General features: G+C 41.3%; 1 protein-coding gene across 3 annotated transcripts in view; it reads left to right on the top strand.

Moving 5' to 3' along the window:
* The window catches only part of SLC16A3 (solute carrier family 16 member 3), a 38,028-nt gene extending 21,623 nt beyond the window's left edge, over positions 1-16,405 (top strand). For all 3 annotated transcript variants that reach the window (XM_073310930.1, XM_073310931.1, XM_073310932.1), the window contains exons 2-5: positions 4,743-4,985; positions 5,912-6,055; positions 6,445-7,212; positions 11,031-16,405. In XM_073310930.1, the coding sequence (XP_073167031.1) occupies positions 4,763-4,985; positions 5,912-6,055; positions 6,445-7,212; positions 11,031-11,317 (1,422 nt within the window). In that variant the 5' untranslated portion in view covers positions 4,743-4,762 and the 3' untranslated portion in view covers positions 11,318-16,405. The remainder of the gene's footprint in view (positions 1-4,742; positions 4,986-5,911; positions 6,056-6,444; positions 7,213-11,030) is intronic.
* The last annotated feature ends 1,334 nt before the right edge of the window (positions 16,406-17,739 follow it).

Below are 17,739 nucleotides of genomic sequence, written 5' to 3'. Positions count from 1 at the left end.
ATGGTGAGCCAAGTACATAATGCATCAAAAATCACTGTCTGATCTTTCATAAGAGAACAGAAGTATTGCTTAGTAATGGGAATCTTATCTCTCTGGCATGCAGATTCCTTCACCACTTCAGATGTCCTTTGCATGGTAGGGTGATTTGGTGGGTTGGCGATTTTTTTGGGGGTGATATGTCCAAATAAGTAGTCCACCCCTTCTGGGGTAGCAAAAGTCTGAACAAATATAAATCTGTTTTCCACCCAGTGTATTCATTTAGTCACAGAACTCCCTTTGGGGGTGGGGCCTTATCTTCTCCATTTTCCTGGAGTGTAACACTACTTCATTCGGTCTCTCCCTCTGGTCTAAGGCTTCCTCTTTTTAAGCTCCACCATGCTCTACCATGGCTGGAGGCATTTCCACACCTCTTCTGTATGGTGTATGATTTTTGAAAGCTATAGATTATACATTATGCCCCAAAATCGAGAGACTTTTTTTAAAGTTGGGTTTTATTTGCCTTCTGGGTTTTGAGCTGTTAAGCTTTTTGTTTTCAAGCTTCTCTCTGCAATTATGAAAGCTATAAACTTACTTTTTGAAATTAAAAGTTGAGATTCTGACATTCATTTGATTCCCAGAACTGTGGCTTTAAGAAAAACACTAGCTATCACGTGACTCAATAAATTCATGACGGTTGGCAACCCTCCCTCTATTTTAGGCTCTCTGTAGCTGCTGTCCACTCCACCCAAAAAATAATTCCTGCTTCACTTATCTCCAAAGCACTTGCTTGCCATCCTTCTAGGCCTCCTCCCCAACCCTTTCCTCAATCTTCTTCCAGATAGGTTTCCTCAAGAGCCTTCTCCATCAGCTCCCTTCTATGGGTTTCTTACTTGGGTCTCCCTCATGCTGAGTGGAGCATAATAGCCCTGCCCCTCTTTCCTTTTCCTTTCCTACCCTCCCCTTCCCTTTTTTGTAGACTTCTGTCATATGACTCTTCATGCAACTACAAGTCCCAGAATGCCTATCCTTAAAGAAACCAGGGGCCAATAAAAGATGTTACCTCACCCACCTCGTCTCTCTAATATACTGCGACTAACACAGGTACAGCTATACTGCATGTCCTTAAAGAGTCAGAATAGGATGGGCTGGACCTATGCCTGCCTTTAAAAGAATAACTTGCCCTGTGACACCACACACACACACACAACTCCTTCTATGGGAAAGCTATTTAGGGCTAGAAAGTTTCAATGTATTGTTTTAGCATGATACGAAATGCAGGAGTCTGAACACTTCCTCAGGCTGAGCTAGTTTCCATCTTTAGCTTTGTTATCTTGAATTTTGTGAAGTGCAATGATGCTGATAGTATACATTGTAGCTTATCTGACATTTAACATTAAAATTATGACAAATTTTGAGTTAAGAAGGTTATTGTGTCTTCAGGATAATTTGCTGGCATAACTTATTTTGTTAGACCCTCATGCCATATTTTGAGCACTCGTGCCAAATATTATGTAAGATCGTATGCCACTTACCCCAAGCAGGTCCATATAATGCAATAATACCATATAATAAGATAGATATAGTTTTAGAGGGACTTTCCCTTGACAGTGGGGATTCTGACAGTTCACCTGAATGGAAATCTATTTGTGACCAAAAAAACCCAAAACCAAAACAAACCTTAAATGGGCGCTAATGCATTCTAATTAATTTAATGAACCACTGAGGTACCACAAGTATTCTAGCAAGAGGCTCCCACAAAAAGTCTGTCCCCCTTTCCAGTGATTAAACCCAATGTATGAGGGAGGAGGGTAGAATTCTGCAGAGTATGGGCAGAGGGACTGAATTATCTATGTTTTTTTTCCTATTTAAGCAAAATTCCTTATCACAACCATAACTAAGGAGGGAGACAGCATCACTAGGCAAACTTTTATTACAGGGGTCTCAAACACACGGCCTGTGGAGTTATTTCCTGTGGCCCACCATAGGTGCCAACTCCACTAGCAGCCAGGCTCCCCTCCCCCCGGCCCACCGAGCGCGCTGCTCCTCCGCCTACCTCCCAGTACTTCCTGCTGCCAAACAGCTGTTTGGTGGTGCTTAGGACTTTCCGGGAGGGAGTGGGGAGGAGCAGGGACATGGAGTGCTCAGAGGAGGAGGCGGAGAAGAGGTGGGGCCGGGGCAGGGATTGGAATAGGGGCAGGGAGGGGGCAGAGTTGGGGCAGGGACTTTGGGGAAGGGGTTGGAATGGGGGCTGGGAAGAGGCAGGGCTGGGGCAGGGCCTCATGGAAGGGGTGGAGTGGGGGTGGGGCAGGGGGTGGCCTTTAACCGAAGTAATTCTAAAAGTAAATGCGTGTTTTGTCATTTGAGTGAAGTGCAGTACTGAGTATTTTATAAAAAGAAAAGGAGTACTTGTGGCACCTTAGAGACTAACCAATTTATTTGAGCATAAGCTTTCGTGAGCTACAGCTCACTTCCTCAGAAAGCTTATGCTCAAATAAATTGGTTAGTCTCTAAGGTGCCACAAGTACTCCTTTTCTTTTTGCGAATACAGACTAACACGGCTGTTACTCTGAAACCCGAGTATTTTATAGTTTATTAAAACCCTGCTTCTCATTACACTTTTTTTAAAAGTTAATACATTGACTTTTAATAGCATACTATATTTTATTTTACTATACTTTTGTATCGTTGTATGAAAAGGTTTCAGTGATGCAGCCCTTGGGCCAACGTACTAGTCCTCAGGTGGCCGTCATGGTGACTTGAGTTTGGCCCTCATGGTGACTTTAGTTTGAGATCCCTGCTTTATTAAGTGTCCTTCACTTACAATGGTTGTACTTTAGTCCTGAAATACTGTGGGTTCTGATAGTGTTGCACAATGTTCTGCTTCTGCAGTTTGATTTTTTCCTAAAGGGATTAGTGAGACTGTCCGGGAAATGGAATAGTACAAAAAAAGCCACACTGCATGTCCTTAAGGATACTAGCCTGAGTGAAAGGATATAATAAAGAACAAAAAAAACCTTAGCTAAAAATGACTGAAGCAAGTGGATGTCATAGCCTTGCATGATGAAGCTGATGTGACACAAATAAAGATCAGCAGCTTGTTCAGTGTGTACTATGCCTGCAGCTGCACTTGTTTGTTCCAACCCTGCTCCAACCTGCTTCCAATCCAGCTTCAACTTGCTACTAGTTCCTGTTCCAGTCCCTATTCCCTTCCGCTTCTGACTTCTGGTTTCAATCCCCAGCTCTGTCTCTGGCTTATGCTTCTGGTTGACCTTCCGGCTCTGACATTTGGCTTCTATGCCTGTAACACTGACCCTTGGCTCATTCCTGGAATCTACTCACCCTGGATCCAGCTGTAACCAGCAGGGAAAATGCTCATTTCAACCACTAGGCCTGACCACTCCAAGGCCTGGTTGGCTACAGTATTATCATCTGCACTTTACAGATAAACACTCTGTGCCTCAAGTCTCTAAGTGACCTGCCCAAGGTCTGGCAGAATCAAGAACTGAATCCAGAGCTCCTGAGTGTCAGCCTAGTACCTAACCCACAGGCCCTCTCTCCTTTCAATCTCTCCATGCTTCTCTGTCACAGTTGACAGTATCACTGTTCATCCTGTCACTCTTTCTCAGGCCCACAACCTAAGGGGGGTGAGTGTGTGGGGGCAGTTTCTTCCTTTGTTCTTGCCCCTCAGTTCTTGATCCTTTTTAATCTATATTGTTTCTTTTTAAATGGTTACTTACGTTGTCTAGTTTATTATGTACATGGGTCACGAGGTAGGAACCACTGCTCCCAGTTGTGACCAGAGTCCAAAATAGTGCAATATCCATACAGACAATCCTGTTGCAGAATCACGGTTGCTATGATTTAAAACTGTTTTTTCTTTGAAAATTGCCTGCAGGTGTGTCATCACTATAGGTTGGTCGGTCTATCTAATCTATTTGTATTTATCTGCTGCCCCACCCATTACTATTGTATCTGAGTGCCTCAAAAGCTTTATAAAGCATTTACCCTAACAACATCCATGTGAGGTACTAGTATGCCCATTTTACAGATGGGGAAGTGAGGCACAGTGACTTGTCCAAGATCACACAGGAAGCCTGTGGCAGAGCAGAGGCTTTAACCCTGGTCTCCCAAATACTAGGCTATAGCCCTAAGCACTGAACCACCCTTCCTCACAAGCATCAAGGTCTTGTAAGTATCAGAGGGGTAGCCGTGTTAGTGTGTATCCACAAAAACAACAAGGAGTCCAGTGGCACCTTAAAGACTAGAAGAAGTGAGGTTTTTTTACCCACAAAAGCTTATGTCCAAATAAATCTGTTAGCCTTTAAGGTGCCACCAGACTCCTCATTGCTGTTAAGGTCTTATAAGGTCATTGACAAACAGTCCTCACAGCATAAGGAAAGCTGAGTTTCCTGTATAGCAAGTGGGCCTAACATCTTTATGATATGTAAAGAGAAACCAAGCAATGCTGCAATTTCTCAGGTTTTTCTTCTATAAAATGATTGGTTTGGCTGAAATCCTCTCTATTTTAACTTCAGGTGATCTATAATGTACAGCCACTTAAAATTCTACCAGCTAATTACATTTCTGTGCAATGGCTACAGATTTTCTGTTCCCAAGTCTTCAGCCACTATACTTAAAATGTTCTCACCTGTTTTCAAGTGTCTGCATGTACAACAGCTCCTTCCTGTGGAATAAACTTGAGTGGATTATCATTCCAATATGTGTCTATGGATTCTAGTAACTGTATTTTTATTATTTCTTAGGCAACCCATTGAGTCTCACTATGGGAGTTGTGGTAGTTGATGATGCTCCATCTGGTGTCAAAGCCCCTGACGGGGGTTGGGGCTGGGCCGTTCTCTTTGGAGGCTTTGTCATCACTGGATTTTCCTATGCCTTTCCAAAGGCCGTTAGTGTCTTCTTTAAAGAGCTTATCCGGGAGTTTGGTGTTGGATACAGTGACACAGCATGGATCTCCTCCATTCTACTGGCTATGCTTTATGGAACAGGTAAATTAGTATCTATTTTTAAAACCGTGTAGTCTAGAAGGAAAGGTCTTATTTGTCTGTTTGCTTCCCAATGTGAATCTTAAGTGCCCACAGTTAATCTGCATGCAAAACAAGCATTTTGAAAAAAATTAATTATGGGGCAACATATGAATTGTCAGTTCCCTGGGTATATCCATCCATGTCTATAATGTAACTTCCTTTTCATCTTCCTCAGTAGAAGAAGATAGTTGCACAGCACTCTGAAGCTGCAAAGTGCTAAGCATGCATATCTCTATTGATTTAATCTATAGATTTGCATTTCTTCCCTAAGCATGGGAAGAAATGCAAATCTATAGATTAAATCAATAGAGAAATTGGATTGTTCTGAAAAAAGAAAAGGAGTACTTGTGGCACCTTAGACACTAACCAATTTATTTGAGCATAAGCTTTCGTGAGCTACAGCTCACTTCATCGGATGCATACTGTGGAAAGTGTAGAAGATCTTTTTATATATACACAAAGCATGAAAAAATACCTCCTCCCACCCCACTCTCCTGCTGCTAATAGCTTATCTAAAGTGATCACTCTCCTTACAATGTGTATGATAATCAAGGTGGGCCATTTCCAGCACAAATCCAGGGTTTAACAAGAACGTCTGGGGGGGGGGGGGGTAGGAAAAAACAAGGGGAAATAGGTTACCTTGCATAATGACTTAGCTACTCCCAGTCTCTATTCAAGCCTAAGTTAATTGTATCAAATTTGCAAATGAATTCCAATTCAACAGTTTCTCGCTGGAGTCTGGATTTGAAGTTTTTTTTGTTGTAATATCACAACTTTCATGTCTGTAATCGCGTGACCAGAGAGATTGAAGTGTTCTCTGACTGGTTTATGAATGTTATGATTGTTCTGGTTACTGTATCAAGCATATTCTCATTCCCCTTGCTCAGGTCCCCTGTGTAGCGTGTGTGTCAATTGGTTTGGCTGTCGTCCAGTCATGCTGGTTGGAGGGCTCTTTGCTTCGCTTGGGATGGTGACCGCTTCTTTCTGTACCAACATCATTCAGCTCTATCTCACTGCAGGTGTCATTACAGGTAAGTAAGTGTGGGTGACTGACAATATGCAAGTTAGCTCCATCTCCAATTCCAATATCCGCACTGGTATCCATGGCAAACACCTAAAGCATTAGATCCCCCAAAATAGGCTTCTTTGAAAAGCCTAATTCAACCTGGAAGGAACTAGTCAGATTAGTTCTAACAAATGTTAACCCTTCTGTTGTGTTAACCATTGCGTGCAGGACTAATATTATGATGGAACATTTTTAATGGTTTTTGATTATTCTGGAATCGTTCTTCCAGTTGACTTAGGAAAAGCCTGACCTTTTTCTGTCCGTATTCGTGAATCAAAGAATGTTGTAACTGTAGAGATTTTTATATAGACACTGTAGCTGAGGCCTGACTTGTGTGTGTGCTCTCTGTTTCAGGTTTGGGTCTGGCACTCAACTTCCAGCCATCGCTCATCATGTTAAATCGCTACTTTGACAAACGACGCCCTTTAGCTAATGGGCTTGCTGCTGCTGGAAGTCCTGTGTTTCTTTGTACCCTCTCTCCTCTGGGGCAAATACTGCAACATGAGTATGGCTGGCGAGGGGGATTCCTTATACTGGGCGGAATGCTGCTCAATTGCTGTGTTTGTGGGGCATTAATGAGGCCTTTGGAGCCTCCTAAGAAATCTGAAGCTGCTAAAGAACTTACTGAGAAGAAAACCAAGAAAAAGCTTCTGGATTTCAGTGTCTTTAAAGATGGTGGTTTTTTAATCTACACTCTGGCTGCCTCCATCATGGTGCTGGGCCTCTTTGTGCCTCCAGTCTTTGTGGTGAGCTATGCCAAGGATTTGGGATATCCAGACACCAAATCAGCTTTTCTTCTGAGCATTCTTGGATTCGTTGATATCTTTGCCCGGCCTATTTGTGGAGTGGTAGCTGGTCTGAAATGGGTCAGACCACGCTGTGTCTATCTCTTTAGTTTTGCTATGATTTTTAATGGTTTTACAGATCTCCTGGGTTCCATGTCTAACAATTATGGTGGCTTGGCAGTCTTCTGCATTTTCTTTGGCATTTCCTATGGAATGGTAGGCGCTCTTCAGTTTGAAGTTCTCATGGCTATTGTTGGTACTCAGAAGTTTTCCAGTGCCATTGGCTTGGTGCTTCTGGCTGAAGCTGTAGCTGTTCTAATTGGTCCACCATCAGCAGGTAAATATTCCATTCAATTGAGTTAACACCATTTGTGGTGGTCAACCAGTGGTGCCTACTTTATGTGTTGTGAGGCAAGAAATAGAAAGCCAAGTAACATCAGTCACCCAAGAAGTAAACACCATTGATTTAACGATGCATATAATCACATGACTTATTGCTATTAGAATCAGAGATGGGCCTAAGCCAGAAAGTTCACAACTTTCTCTAAAGTTCAGAACCGTTTGGTTTTGGGGGTTTGTTCAGGTCCATCTCTGAAATCTCTCTCCCTACTTAAAAACCTAATAGAACAGTTCTACCTCCCCACAGGGGATTTGAAGGAGGAGGAAAACTACATGAGGTGAATAATTGGTGTCATGAAAAAAACTCTCATAAAGAGGGATTGAAAAAATTGGGATTGTTCCCTCAGAAAGGAGACAATAAGAGCTGATGTGGTAAAAGTATATAAAATAATGAATTACATAGAGAAGGTAGATTGAGAGCTTCTGTTCTCCCTATCTCATCATACAAGAACAAAGAGAAATTAAAAGGAAGTGAGAAGTGGAAAATTCAAAACTGATCAAAGGAAACTTATTTTTTCACATAACACTTAGACAGTGGAACTCAGTTTTGGCCTCAACAACATTCTGTGACATTGAGTCAGATTCAAAGATTCTCCCCATGAAGGTGCTCTGTTTGGGGAAGGTACTCCAGCCCCACGTTGCATTATCCTTCTATGTCTAATGTCCTCCATCCATCTCTTCTTCTCTCTTCTCCCCCCCACCCCCCGACGCCTATGCAGAGTGCTCTGCACAGTCCTGCAAATTAAGTGACCGTGACATATTAATTTTTGAAAAAAAAATATGGTGGTGACTTCATGCAACATAACCTCACTCTACAATTATTTTATTTGTAAGGTGTTTTTGTTTTTGGGGGAGAGGGGAAGAAAGAGTATCTATTCTTTAATTTAGTCTCTCGTAAAACCAGAAAACCTTTCCAAGCAGCTGAGGGCCCAGTCACCACTTCAATAATACTCCTACCCTGAGTCCACCTGAATTTAATTGAATTAAGAAACTTTATTGTGAGTCAGTTCTGTGCTCCAGATTCTGCTTACTAAGTGAAAGTGCAATCTAAATGCATATGAAATGCAGCACCTGGGTGGAAGGGAAAATGCTATCGGAAGTGAAAAGAGGCAGGAATAAGTAGTACAGTCTTTATTTGCCCATGCAAATAGTTTATTTTGAAAGTTATCAATAGTTGCCTTGTGTCATGGTCAGCTCTATCCCAGCTTATTATGATTGTTTTGTGTGTGTTGCTTTGCAAGTTTCAGGACATTTTAAGCAATTCAGTAGATTTTAAAGTTGACATAATGAGAGCATTCCTAAACCCTATTCTATAAGCTGAAAAAGTGTTAAAATACTCTCCCAAAAAGTATATTTATGTTTGATGACAACAAAAGTTATTTCTGTTAAATGCCTTAAAAATGCATTTACTACAAAAACACAAGCATCTACAAATTTTTGAAGCATATTTTTAAAAGCCAGTGTTCTCCCTGTTTGTGCCTACATATTGGAGCCACATAATTGTAGGAACAGCTTCTGACACACGGATGTATAAGATTATGATTACTGAAACAAGTTAGATGTCTTCAAATCACCAGGACCTGATGAAATGCATCCTAGAATACTCAAGGAGCTAACTTAAGAGATATCTGAGCCATTAGCAATTATCTTTGAAAAGTCATGGAAGACAGGAGACATTCCAGAAGACTGGAAATATAGTGCCAATCTATAAAAAGGGAAATAAGCTGACTGGTCTGTAATTCTCCGGGTTGTCCTTAAGTTTGTACCCAGAAAGATAATAGAGCAGATAATTAAGCAATCAGTTTGCAAACACCTAGATGATAAGTTGATAAATAACAGTCAGCACGGATTTGTCAAGAACAAATCATGTCAAACCAACCTGATGGCTTGTTACCCTGTCAAAGAAAGCTTTGTGGATGGGGAAGTTGTAGACATGGTATAGCTTGACTTTAGTAAGGCTTTTGATACTGTCTTGCATGACCTTCTCATAAACAAACTAGGGAAATATAACCTAGATGTAGCTACTGTAAGGTGGGTGCATAACTGGTGGGAAAATCGTTCCCGGAGAGTAGTTATCAGTGGTTCACAGTCATGCTGGAAGGGCATAATGAGTGGGGTCCCGCAGGGATCAGTTCTGGGTCTGGTTCTGTTCAATATCTTCAGCAAGGATTTAGACAATGGCATAGAGAGTACACTTAAAGTTTGCAGCCAATATCAAGCTGGGAGGGGTTTCAAGTGCATTGGACGATAGGTTTAAAATTCAAAATGATCTGGAGAAATGGTCTGATGTAAATAGGATGAAATTCAGTAGGGACAAATACAAAGTACTCCACTTAGGAAGGAACAATCAGTTGCACACATACAAAATGGGAAATAACTGCCTTGGAAGAGTACTGCAGAAAGGGATCTGGGGGTCATAGTGGATCTCAAACTAAATCTCAAACTCAGTGGATCTCAAACTAATGCTGTTGCAAAAAAAAAGCAAATGTCATCCTGGAGTGTAGTAAGCAAGACACGAGAAGTAATTCTTCTGCTCTACTCCGCGCTGATTAGGCCTCAACTGGAGTATTGTGTCCAGTTCTGGGTGCCACATTTCAGGAAGGATGTGGACAAATTGAAGAAAGTCCAGAGAAGAGCAACAAAAACGATTAAAGGTCTAGAAAACATGACCTATGAGGGAAGACTGGGGGAAAAAAAATTGGGTTTGTTTAGTCTGGAAAAGAGAAGGCTGAGAGGGGACATAAGTTTTCAAGTACATAAAAGGTGGTTACGAGGAGGAGGAAGAAAAAATTGTTCTTAACCTCTGAGGATAGGACAAGAAGCAATGGGCTTAAATTGCAGCAAGGGCGGTTTAGGTTGGATATTAGGAAAAGCTTCCTAACTGTGGTTAAGCACTGGAATAAATTGCCAAGGGAGGCTGTGGAATCTCAGTCATTGGGAATTTTTAAGAGCAGGTTGGACAAACACCTGTCAGGGGTGGTCTAGAATACTTAGTCCTGCCTTGAGTGCAGGGGACAGGATTAGAGGACCTCTGGCGGTCCCTTCCAGTTCTGTGATTCACAAGTGCAATCAGGTACATAAATTTCTAAATGTAAACAATGGGCCTGGAAAATTTCATGTGCAAACAGAGAAGCATAGTGAAGGCAAGGATGCAAAATCAGATCCTTTATAAATCACTTAAATCACTTTTTTTTTTTGGTCTTTTGTTATAAACTGTTATGTAAGATTAATAGAATTGAAAGAAGTTGGCTATTTTTTTTTCCAATTTGCTTACCTTGTCCATTTGACAGCACATTGTATACAGTCAGTTTCACACACCCTCACCCCACCTCACGCCATAGTTAGCTTGGCAGTTATCCCCTTTTGTTAATGTGGGTCTTTGACACAAAACTGGGGAGGGGAAGAAACATTTTAAAAAACAGGAAAGTGCAACTGTAAAATGACCGATATTAGCCAGGAACCCAAGGGCACATAATGTATGTGACATAATATTTTGACTCATTTTAAAAATTAACTGGACTTCAAGGGTAAATTTTTCATAAGCACCTAAGTGATTTGGGAACAGACTTTCAGTAGGGCCTATGTTCCCAAATTGTAGGCACTTTTGCAAATCTTACCTCAAAATGCCAGTATTCCTGTAAGATTTTTCACTTCAAGAATCCTTTGGAAATTTCTTTTTTTAAACAAAACTAATCTCATTAACTTCATTATAAGAGAAGCATTTTTTGTTAATTACCTGTGAATTTTGTCTTTCAGGCAAACTCTTGGATGCAACAGGCAGGTATATGTTTGTTTTTATTATTGCTGGAGTTGAAGTTGTTACTTCAGCCCTTGTGCTGGCTTTAGGAAACTTCTTCTGTGTTAAGAAAAAATCAGAAGAGCCACAAACAAAAGAGGAGGCAGCAGAAAGAGAAGAGTTAAACAAATCCGAAGACAAAACACCTGAAGATGCCAAGGTGGACTCTATTGAAGTAGAACAATTTCTGAAAGATGAACCTGAAAAAAATGGGGAAGTTGTAACTAACCCAGAAACGTGTGTGTGAGTGACACAGGATGAGTGGCAAAGCATTTAGGGAAGAGTGAAAGAATTTCAATACTATTTATTTTAGAAACTGAACTAGTTTAGGGCTGGGCCATCTGCTTGACCAACTGGGGGCCAATCAGCTAATCAAATCACTGTTTGGAAGCTTTGTTAGGAATTCTTTTCACCTAAAACTGGATTTATCAGTGAGATGTGGAGCTCTGCTTGTATAACATTTTAAGTAAACTAAGCAGCCTTTGTAACCACATGTAGAAATCCTGCTATGCATCACCAGAAAATTCTCACTTGGAAGGAAATATATTTTGTATTAGAGAGGAATTATATGAACATTTTCTTTCAGTGGGGTGAAATTAATTGTGTTTTTGTGGTGCAATTAAATGTAACTTCCCTTTCTGTGTTCTTTCTCAAGGAGAAAGAATGTGATATGGGGCGGGAGGGGAATTCTCAGGAACTTATTGGTCTCCAGTAGGTTTTTGAAACATCTTACTTTTACTGTTTTTTAGATTTTTTTTTTTCCTTTGGCTCAGCCCTAATCTAAGTTGGATAATAAGAATAATATCTCTTACATTTACTTAAAACAAAGTATTTCTGAATTTTAGCTAAACTCAATTTTATTAATTGGGATTTTTATTATAAATACTGTACACTGAAAGGCACTCAGAGACCCTGTTCTTAACAAATCACATAACTGCTATTCCTAAATAGCACCTAAAGAAAATGAAACAAGCAGTATTAATCCTTACATAGGCTTACCTTGTTTTCTTTACAGCCTATGTGCACTGCTGTAACTATTGTGCTGACACATGCAGGCATCTGCTTCTGAAATTGGTTGAAAAGTCTCACAACTTTAGCAGCTGTTACGTCCTGTGCTATTAGATGTCAGCATGAGATTGACTCCTCACTTTTGTACAGCAATATGCTGACTTTACTAGTATTTAGGGTATGTGAAGAAGCAGAGCACTAAAAATTAATTAAGAGTAACTCCCTGAGTTACTCTTTTCATTCTGTAATGCTGTTAGGGGAAAAATCTATCTGATATCATCCCTGTATATAGTCTCACTGACTTTAATAGAACTAATTGAATAAGTAAGGTGAGCAGGATTTGGCCCTATGCCTGAATTACACCCCTTTTTGACCTGATTGGTTCAATTAAAAATTTGGAGTCTAGCAGGTTATTTCAATTCAGAGCCAAAATTGGTGATGGAGTCAGGTGGTTCACTTGATGCAATCTTTTATTTACAAAGAATGTACAAAGTCCTGTTTCCTTAAATGAAGCAGGACTCAAACAATAAGAGACAATGTCCCTGCTTACAAGTCTAAGCCACATTTCCAATCACTTAGCCCAAAAGTGCTCTCTCTCTGGCCTGGTCTACTCTTAAAATTTAGGTCAACATGGCTATGTCACTTTGGGAGGTGGGGAGATATCCACTTCCCTGAGCAACATAGTTATGCCAGCCTAACCTCCTACTATAGAAGCATCTAGGTTGACAAAACAGTTCTTCTGTCAGTCTAGCTATGGTTGCTCAGGGAGGTGGTGCTCCTACAGTGGAGAGAGGGGGACTTTTTGTCACTGTAGCTATGCTATAGGGTTATGCCAGCATGGCTAGCACACCATAGCTATGTTGATATAGTTACTACAGTGTAAACTTGGCCTTAGCTTTTCTGAATACCACACTCCCAGAGCTTGTTCTGTCTCTGTCCTTGGCTTTTTTGCCCTGGGACCTGCTGTTTGGTGTGTGCTCCTCTTGCGCTAAAAACACCCCAAATAGACACACACACACAGCTCCACCAATCATTGCCCTAGACCCTGCATTTGCTATAAAAGTCCCAGGAAACTCCTCAGACCACATGGCATAGCTTCCTCTTAGCTATTCTTACCATACAGGTCAGTGTTTTGGACAGTGGCCTCTAGTGTTTCAGCTGTTATTAAACAAAGAAGCAAAGTTCTGTGTTGGTCATAAAAGTAATGGAATCTGTGATTTTTCCATGACCCCTGTGACTTCTGCAGTGGCCAGTGTGGCTCACCCTAGGGCTGCTCAAGCAGTTAGCTCCAGGGTCTGCTGCTCAGGTAGCCCTGGAGACAGCACTGCTGAAACAGCTCCACAACCAGGCACTCAGGTGGTCCTAGGGCCAGCCACTGCTTGGACTGCCCCGGGCAGCTGGCCCTGGGGACCACCTGAGCAGCAGCCAGTGCAGCTGGCCCTGGGGGCCATGTGAGCAGTGAAGCAGCCACTGTCAGAACACTGAGCAACAGCCCCCTGAGACACCCCACAGCGGGTCCTCCCCCTGGGTCCCCGTCTCCACCCCACCCCCCCGAGCTCTCCTTCTAGCAGTGCCTGCTCCCCAAGATTTAGTCATGTGTATAAGTCATGAACAGGTCATGGGCTGTAAATTTTTCTTTATTGCCTGTGAACTGTCCATGATTTGTACTAAAGATACCCATGACTAAAGCATAGCCTTATGCAGAACACTTTTTTTTAATATGAATAAAGAGAATCCTTCAAATATATTATGAAAATAGTGTTGGGGAAAAGAGAAGCTGCAGAGTATGTGCCCATATGCACACAAGTCTAGTCTCTTGTGGGTTGTAACACTTTTGTGTCTCATTTCAGCTGCGTTTAGTGGGCAGTTGCTGGGTGGTGGTGGTGGCCTTTGCTATCGTAGAATATCAGAGTTGGAAGGGACCTCAGGAGGTCATCCAGTCCAACCCCCTGCTCAAAGCAGGACCAATCCCCAGCTAAATCATCCCAGCCAGGGCTTTGTCAAGCTATACAGGAGGACAACCTAGATCAGTTTTCAGAGTAACAGCCGTGTTAGTCTGTATTCACAAAAAAAAAAGGAGTACTTGTGGCACCTTAGAGACTAACCAATTTATTTGAGCATAAGCTTTCGGCATCCGATGAAGTGAGCTGTAGCTCACGAAAGCTTATGCTCAAATAAATTGGTTAGTCTCTAAGGTGCCACAAGTACTCCTTTTCTTTTTGCGAACCTAGATCAGTGACTCTCAACCTTTCCAGACTATTGTACCCCTTTCACGCATCTGATTTGTCTCGCATACCCCCAAGTTACCCTTCACTTAAAAACTACTTGCTTACAAAATCAGACATAAAAATACAAAACTGTCACTGCACACTATTACTGAAAAACCGGTTACGGTCTCATTTTTACCATATAATTGTAAAATAAAGCAATTGGAATATAAATATTTTACTTACATTTTGGTGTATAGTATATTGCCCAGTATAAACATGTCATTGTCTGTATGAAATTTTAGTTTTTTCTGACTTCGCTAGTGCTTTTTATGTAGTCTGTTGTAAAACTAGGCAAATATCTAGACCTCTGTGGACCCTCAGGGGCACATATATCCCTGGTTGAGAATCACAGAATATTAGGGTTGGAAGAGACCTTAGGAGGTCTAGTTCAATCCCCTGCTCAAAGCAGGACCAACACCCACTAAATCAACCCAGCCAGGGCTTTGTCAAGACATGGGAAAGGGGAAAATGTTCCTTTAGAGCCATTACATCTTGAAAAACTAACCCAGTATTATATTTACTATAAATTGACAATAAATCTCTTTATAAAAACACTTACTCTGAAATGCTACTTCTGTTTTAACTTCCACATGCTATAGGTCCAACTTTTTAAAGTTGGAACATGAGGTGTAGCCCTTAACTACTTCACTGGGGGGGCACAGTGCCTCAATAGTAGCACAAGACCTCAATGTGGTCAACTTATGTAACCTTTATGTGATTGAATTCAGTAGCCCACCATATATTCACAATGTATTTTTATAACATTCCATGATTAGCAAATCTTAAGGGCATAGGAGACAGGGTCTTGCAGACTAGCACATCTTATACTTTGAAAAATAATATTTTTTAACTCACAAATTTCAGAGAAACCAATACTTCTTTTTTGCATCCCAAAATATTTGAACAATTATAATTTCTCTGGCTCTATGGTTTGGGAACATATTTAACTGGTTTATGGGGGAAAACCGTCTGAATATACAGATGCAAAATCTAAGTGCAATATTGTAGAAGTAAAGGAGTTTCATTGCTTTCTTTGAAAATAATGAGGAATAGAAAAAAACTTGCTCTTTTGGTGTACAATATACAGTACATTATAATTTAAGGTTTTTTTTCACCTTTGTACCTTCTGTATATTGTTTACAATAGAGATTACAGTTAAATATTTTAGATTGGATTGTCTTGATCTTGGGCCCTTCAATTATTTCCTTATGCAAGAAATATAGTGTATCTACATAGGTTTGTGTGTGTGCATGTGCACACAAACCTAACCTATGCAAACCCAAAGTAAAGTGGAGGAGCAGCGGCCAGTTACATTCTATATTTTTCAAGGTGAAGTGAGGAGTTACCAAGGCTGCATTGCCACCTCCTATGCAACAGCAAGTATTAATTACTTTTAATTCTAGTTCTAAATAAAAACATAACATAATGTATCCACTTGGAGGCAATACAAGAAAACCAATTGAACCAAACATCTTTAAATAATGCAACAGTCCTTTAAAATAGTGAGCAGGAGCCTTGTTTTTCCTTCTTATAAATACTGTAGCAACAGAATCAACATTAGCTGCTAGTAAATTAGCCAGCTCTCCTAGAGCTGAGAATGAGGGATGTCTAGCATCTAGGACTGGAAAATCCTAACTGTCAGTAATGTTAATATATATTAAACCCTATCGAAGCAACAAACAAAACCATCCCACTCTTGTAGAGTGTATGTGAATTCTTTCTAAAAGAAACAAAACTCCATCGCACTCAAGCATATGCCTTTTTATTTCCCAAAAAGCAGCTTTAGTTTAAGGCCAGGCTGTGGTGATGGAGGGTTTCCAGAAGAACAAAGCTCTTGTACACTACAAAAATTGTAAGTGCAGAATTTTTGTGTCTGTTTTATTTGTGTTGGGAGGGGAGCATGCATGTCAGTTTCACGCAAGTAAGATCACTTTTTGTCCCTGCTTTTTAGTAAATGCACTTTAATGTAAGATGTGTGGATTTATATTTATATTTGTTTTATGCTTTTATAGTCAACTGTTGCAAATGTAGTGAATAAATATTTATTCTGTTGTCAATGTTATGGTGTCAGAAAATAAGCTATGGAAAATTAGCTACCTTGAGTGAGGAGTTTCTTTGATACTCAGGTTTACAACTTATGGGGCCTGTTGGCTGTTCATTTGCTGCTGGATACTGCCTATAGCATCATAGGAATAGAATGCTTGTCCTCATCTGCACTTAACTACTAGGTAACAACGTTTTATTTTGGAAATGGGGACCTCAGCACAGTGGTCCAGATCTTTGTCACCTTCCAATTTAATGACAGAATGCATGTTAGATGGGACTACACCTTAAGACCATTTGGAACCTGGAGCTAGTATAGAATATGGCAGTTCTTTCAGAGTAGCTGGTCCCTTCAAGGAAACTGGACTCGGTTCTCCTGTTCCACTCTAGGTACTCCATATCTGGGCCAATTAAAAGAGCAGGACAGCAACAGGAAGCTGTAAGAGGCCTGGAGAGTCAGTCAGGAGACCACAAACTGACTCAGAGGAGACAGAACAGGAGATCAGAGTGATCACAGAGAGATGGTTCCTGGGAAAGGGCAGCAAAGCAAGAGAGCCAGGGTGGGAGGACTAAAGACAGGTGGAGCCGCAGGAGATGCCTGCTGGCTCCAGGCTGGAGACCTGGAGCCGAGGGCGGGAGAGGGTTGAAGGCAGGGGGAGCAGCAGTGGGCCTTACTTGCTGGCATGTCCTTGGTGGTGAGCTGTGCCCGAGAGGAATAATAGGAGGTGCCTAGCAGAGAGGCTGCATGAGCTCCTGTTGGGAAGAGCAGCATTGTATTCCAGAAGGAAGGGCTCAGGGCAGCAGTCTTGGCAGAGGGATAGAGGTGGACTGAGTAAGAGTCCAGGCATGGTGGAAGACACTGGCATTTGGTACGTTCTCTGTTGATGGACTAGAAAAGACTACATGCACTAGGAGGAGATTTGATTATGTTGTGGAACTTTTGGTTATGGACTTTTGCAATCTTTCATTATGTTGATAAACTTGAGGACATGCTGGCATAGAGACCTTTAGATTATCCAAAAGGGAAACTGAGGTAAGGGGCCATTTGCAGGGCTGTCCTGAAGCTACATGGGAGCACCCAGGAGGAGGCCACACATTTTCACAGTGCTTTCTGTAGAGAGCATGTTAAGCTTGTAAGCTGTAGTCAGCATTGGCTTCCAGTTCGTTTCCAGGTGATGTTTTAAGGAACTGCCTTTGACCTATGAGGCCCAAAGTGTTTTGACTGGTTGGCTGCCATAGGGACCTGTTGCTATCCTCATATGATACTCTGATGATTGCAATCAGATGGATTGATCAAACAAACATCCTCTAGATTTAAATGGGAGGGGATAGTACTGGAGATTCCCAG

The sequence above is a fragment of the Lepidochelys kempii genome, chromosome 14 (genome assembly GCF_965140265.1).
Source record: "Lepidochelys kempii isolate rLepKem1 chromosome 14, rLepKem1.hap2, whole genome shotgun sequence".
Classification (NCBI taxonomy): Eukaryota; Metazoa; Chordata; order Testudines; family Cheloniidae; genus Lepidochelys; species Lepidochelys kempii.
This window is presented reverse-complemented; position numbering and strand designations above follow the sequence as displayed.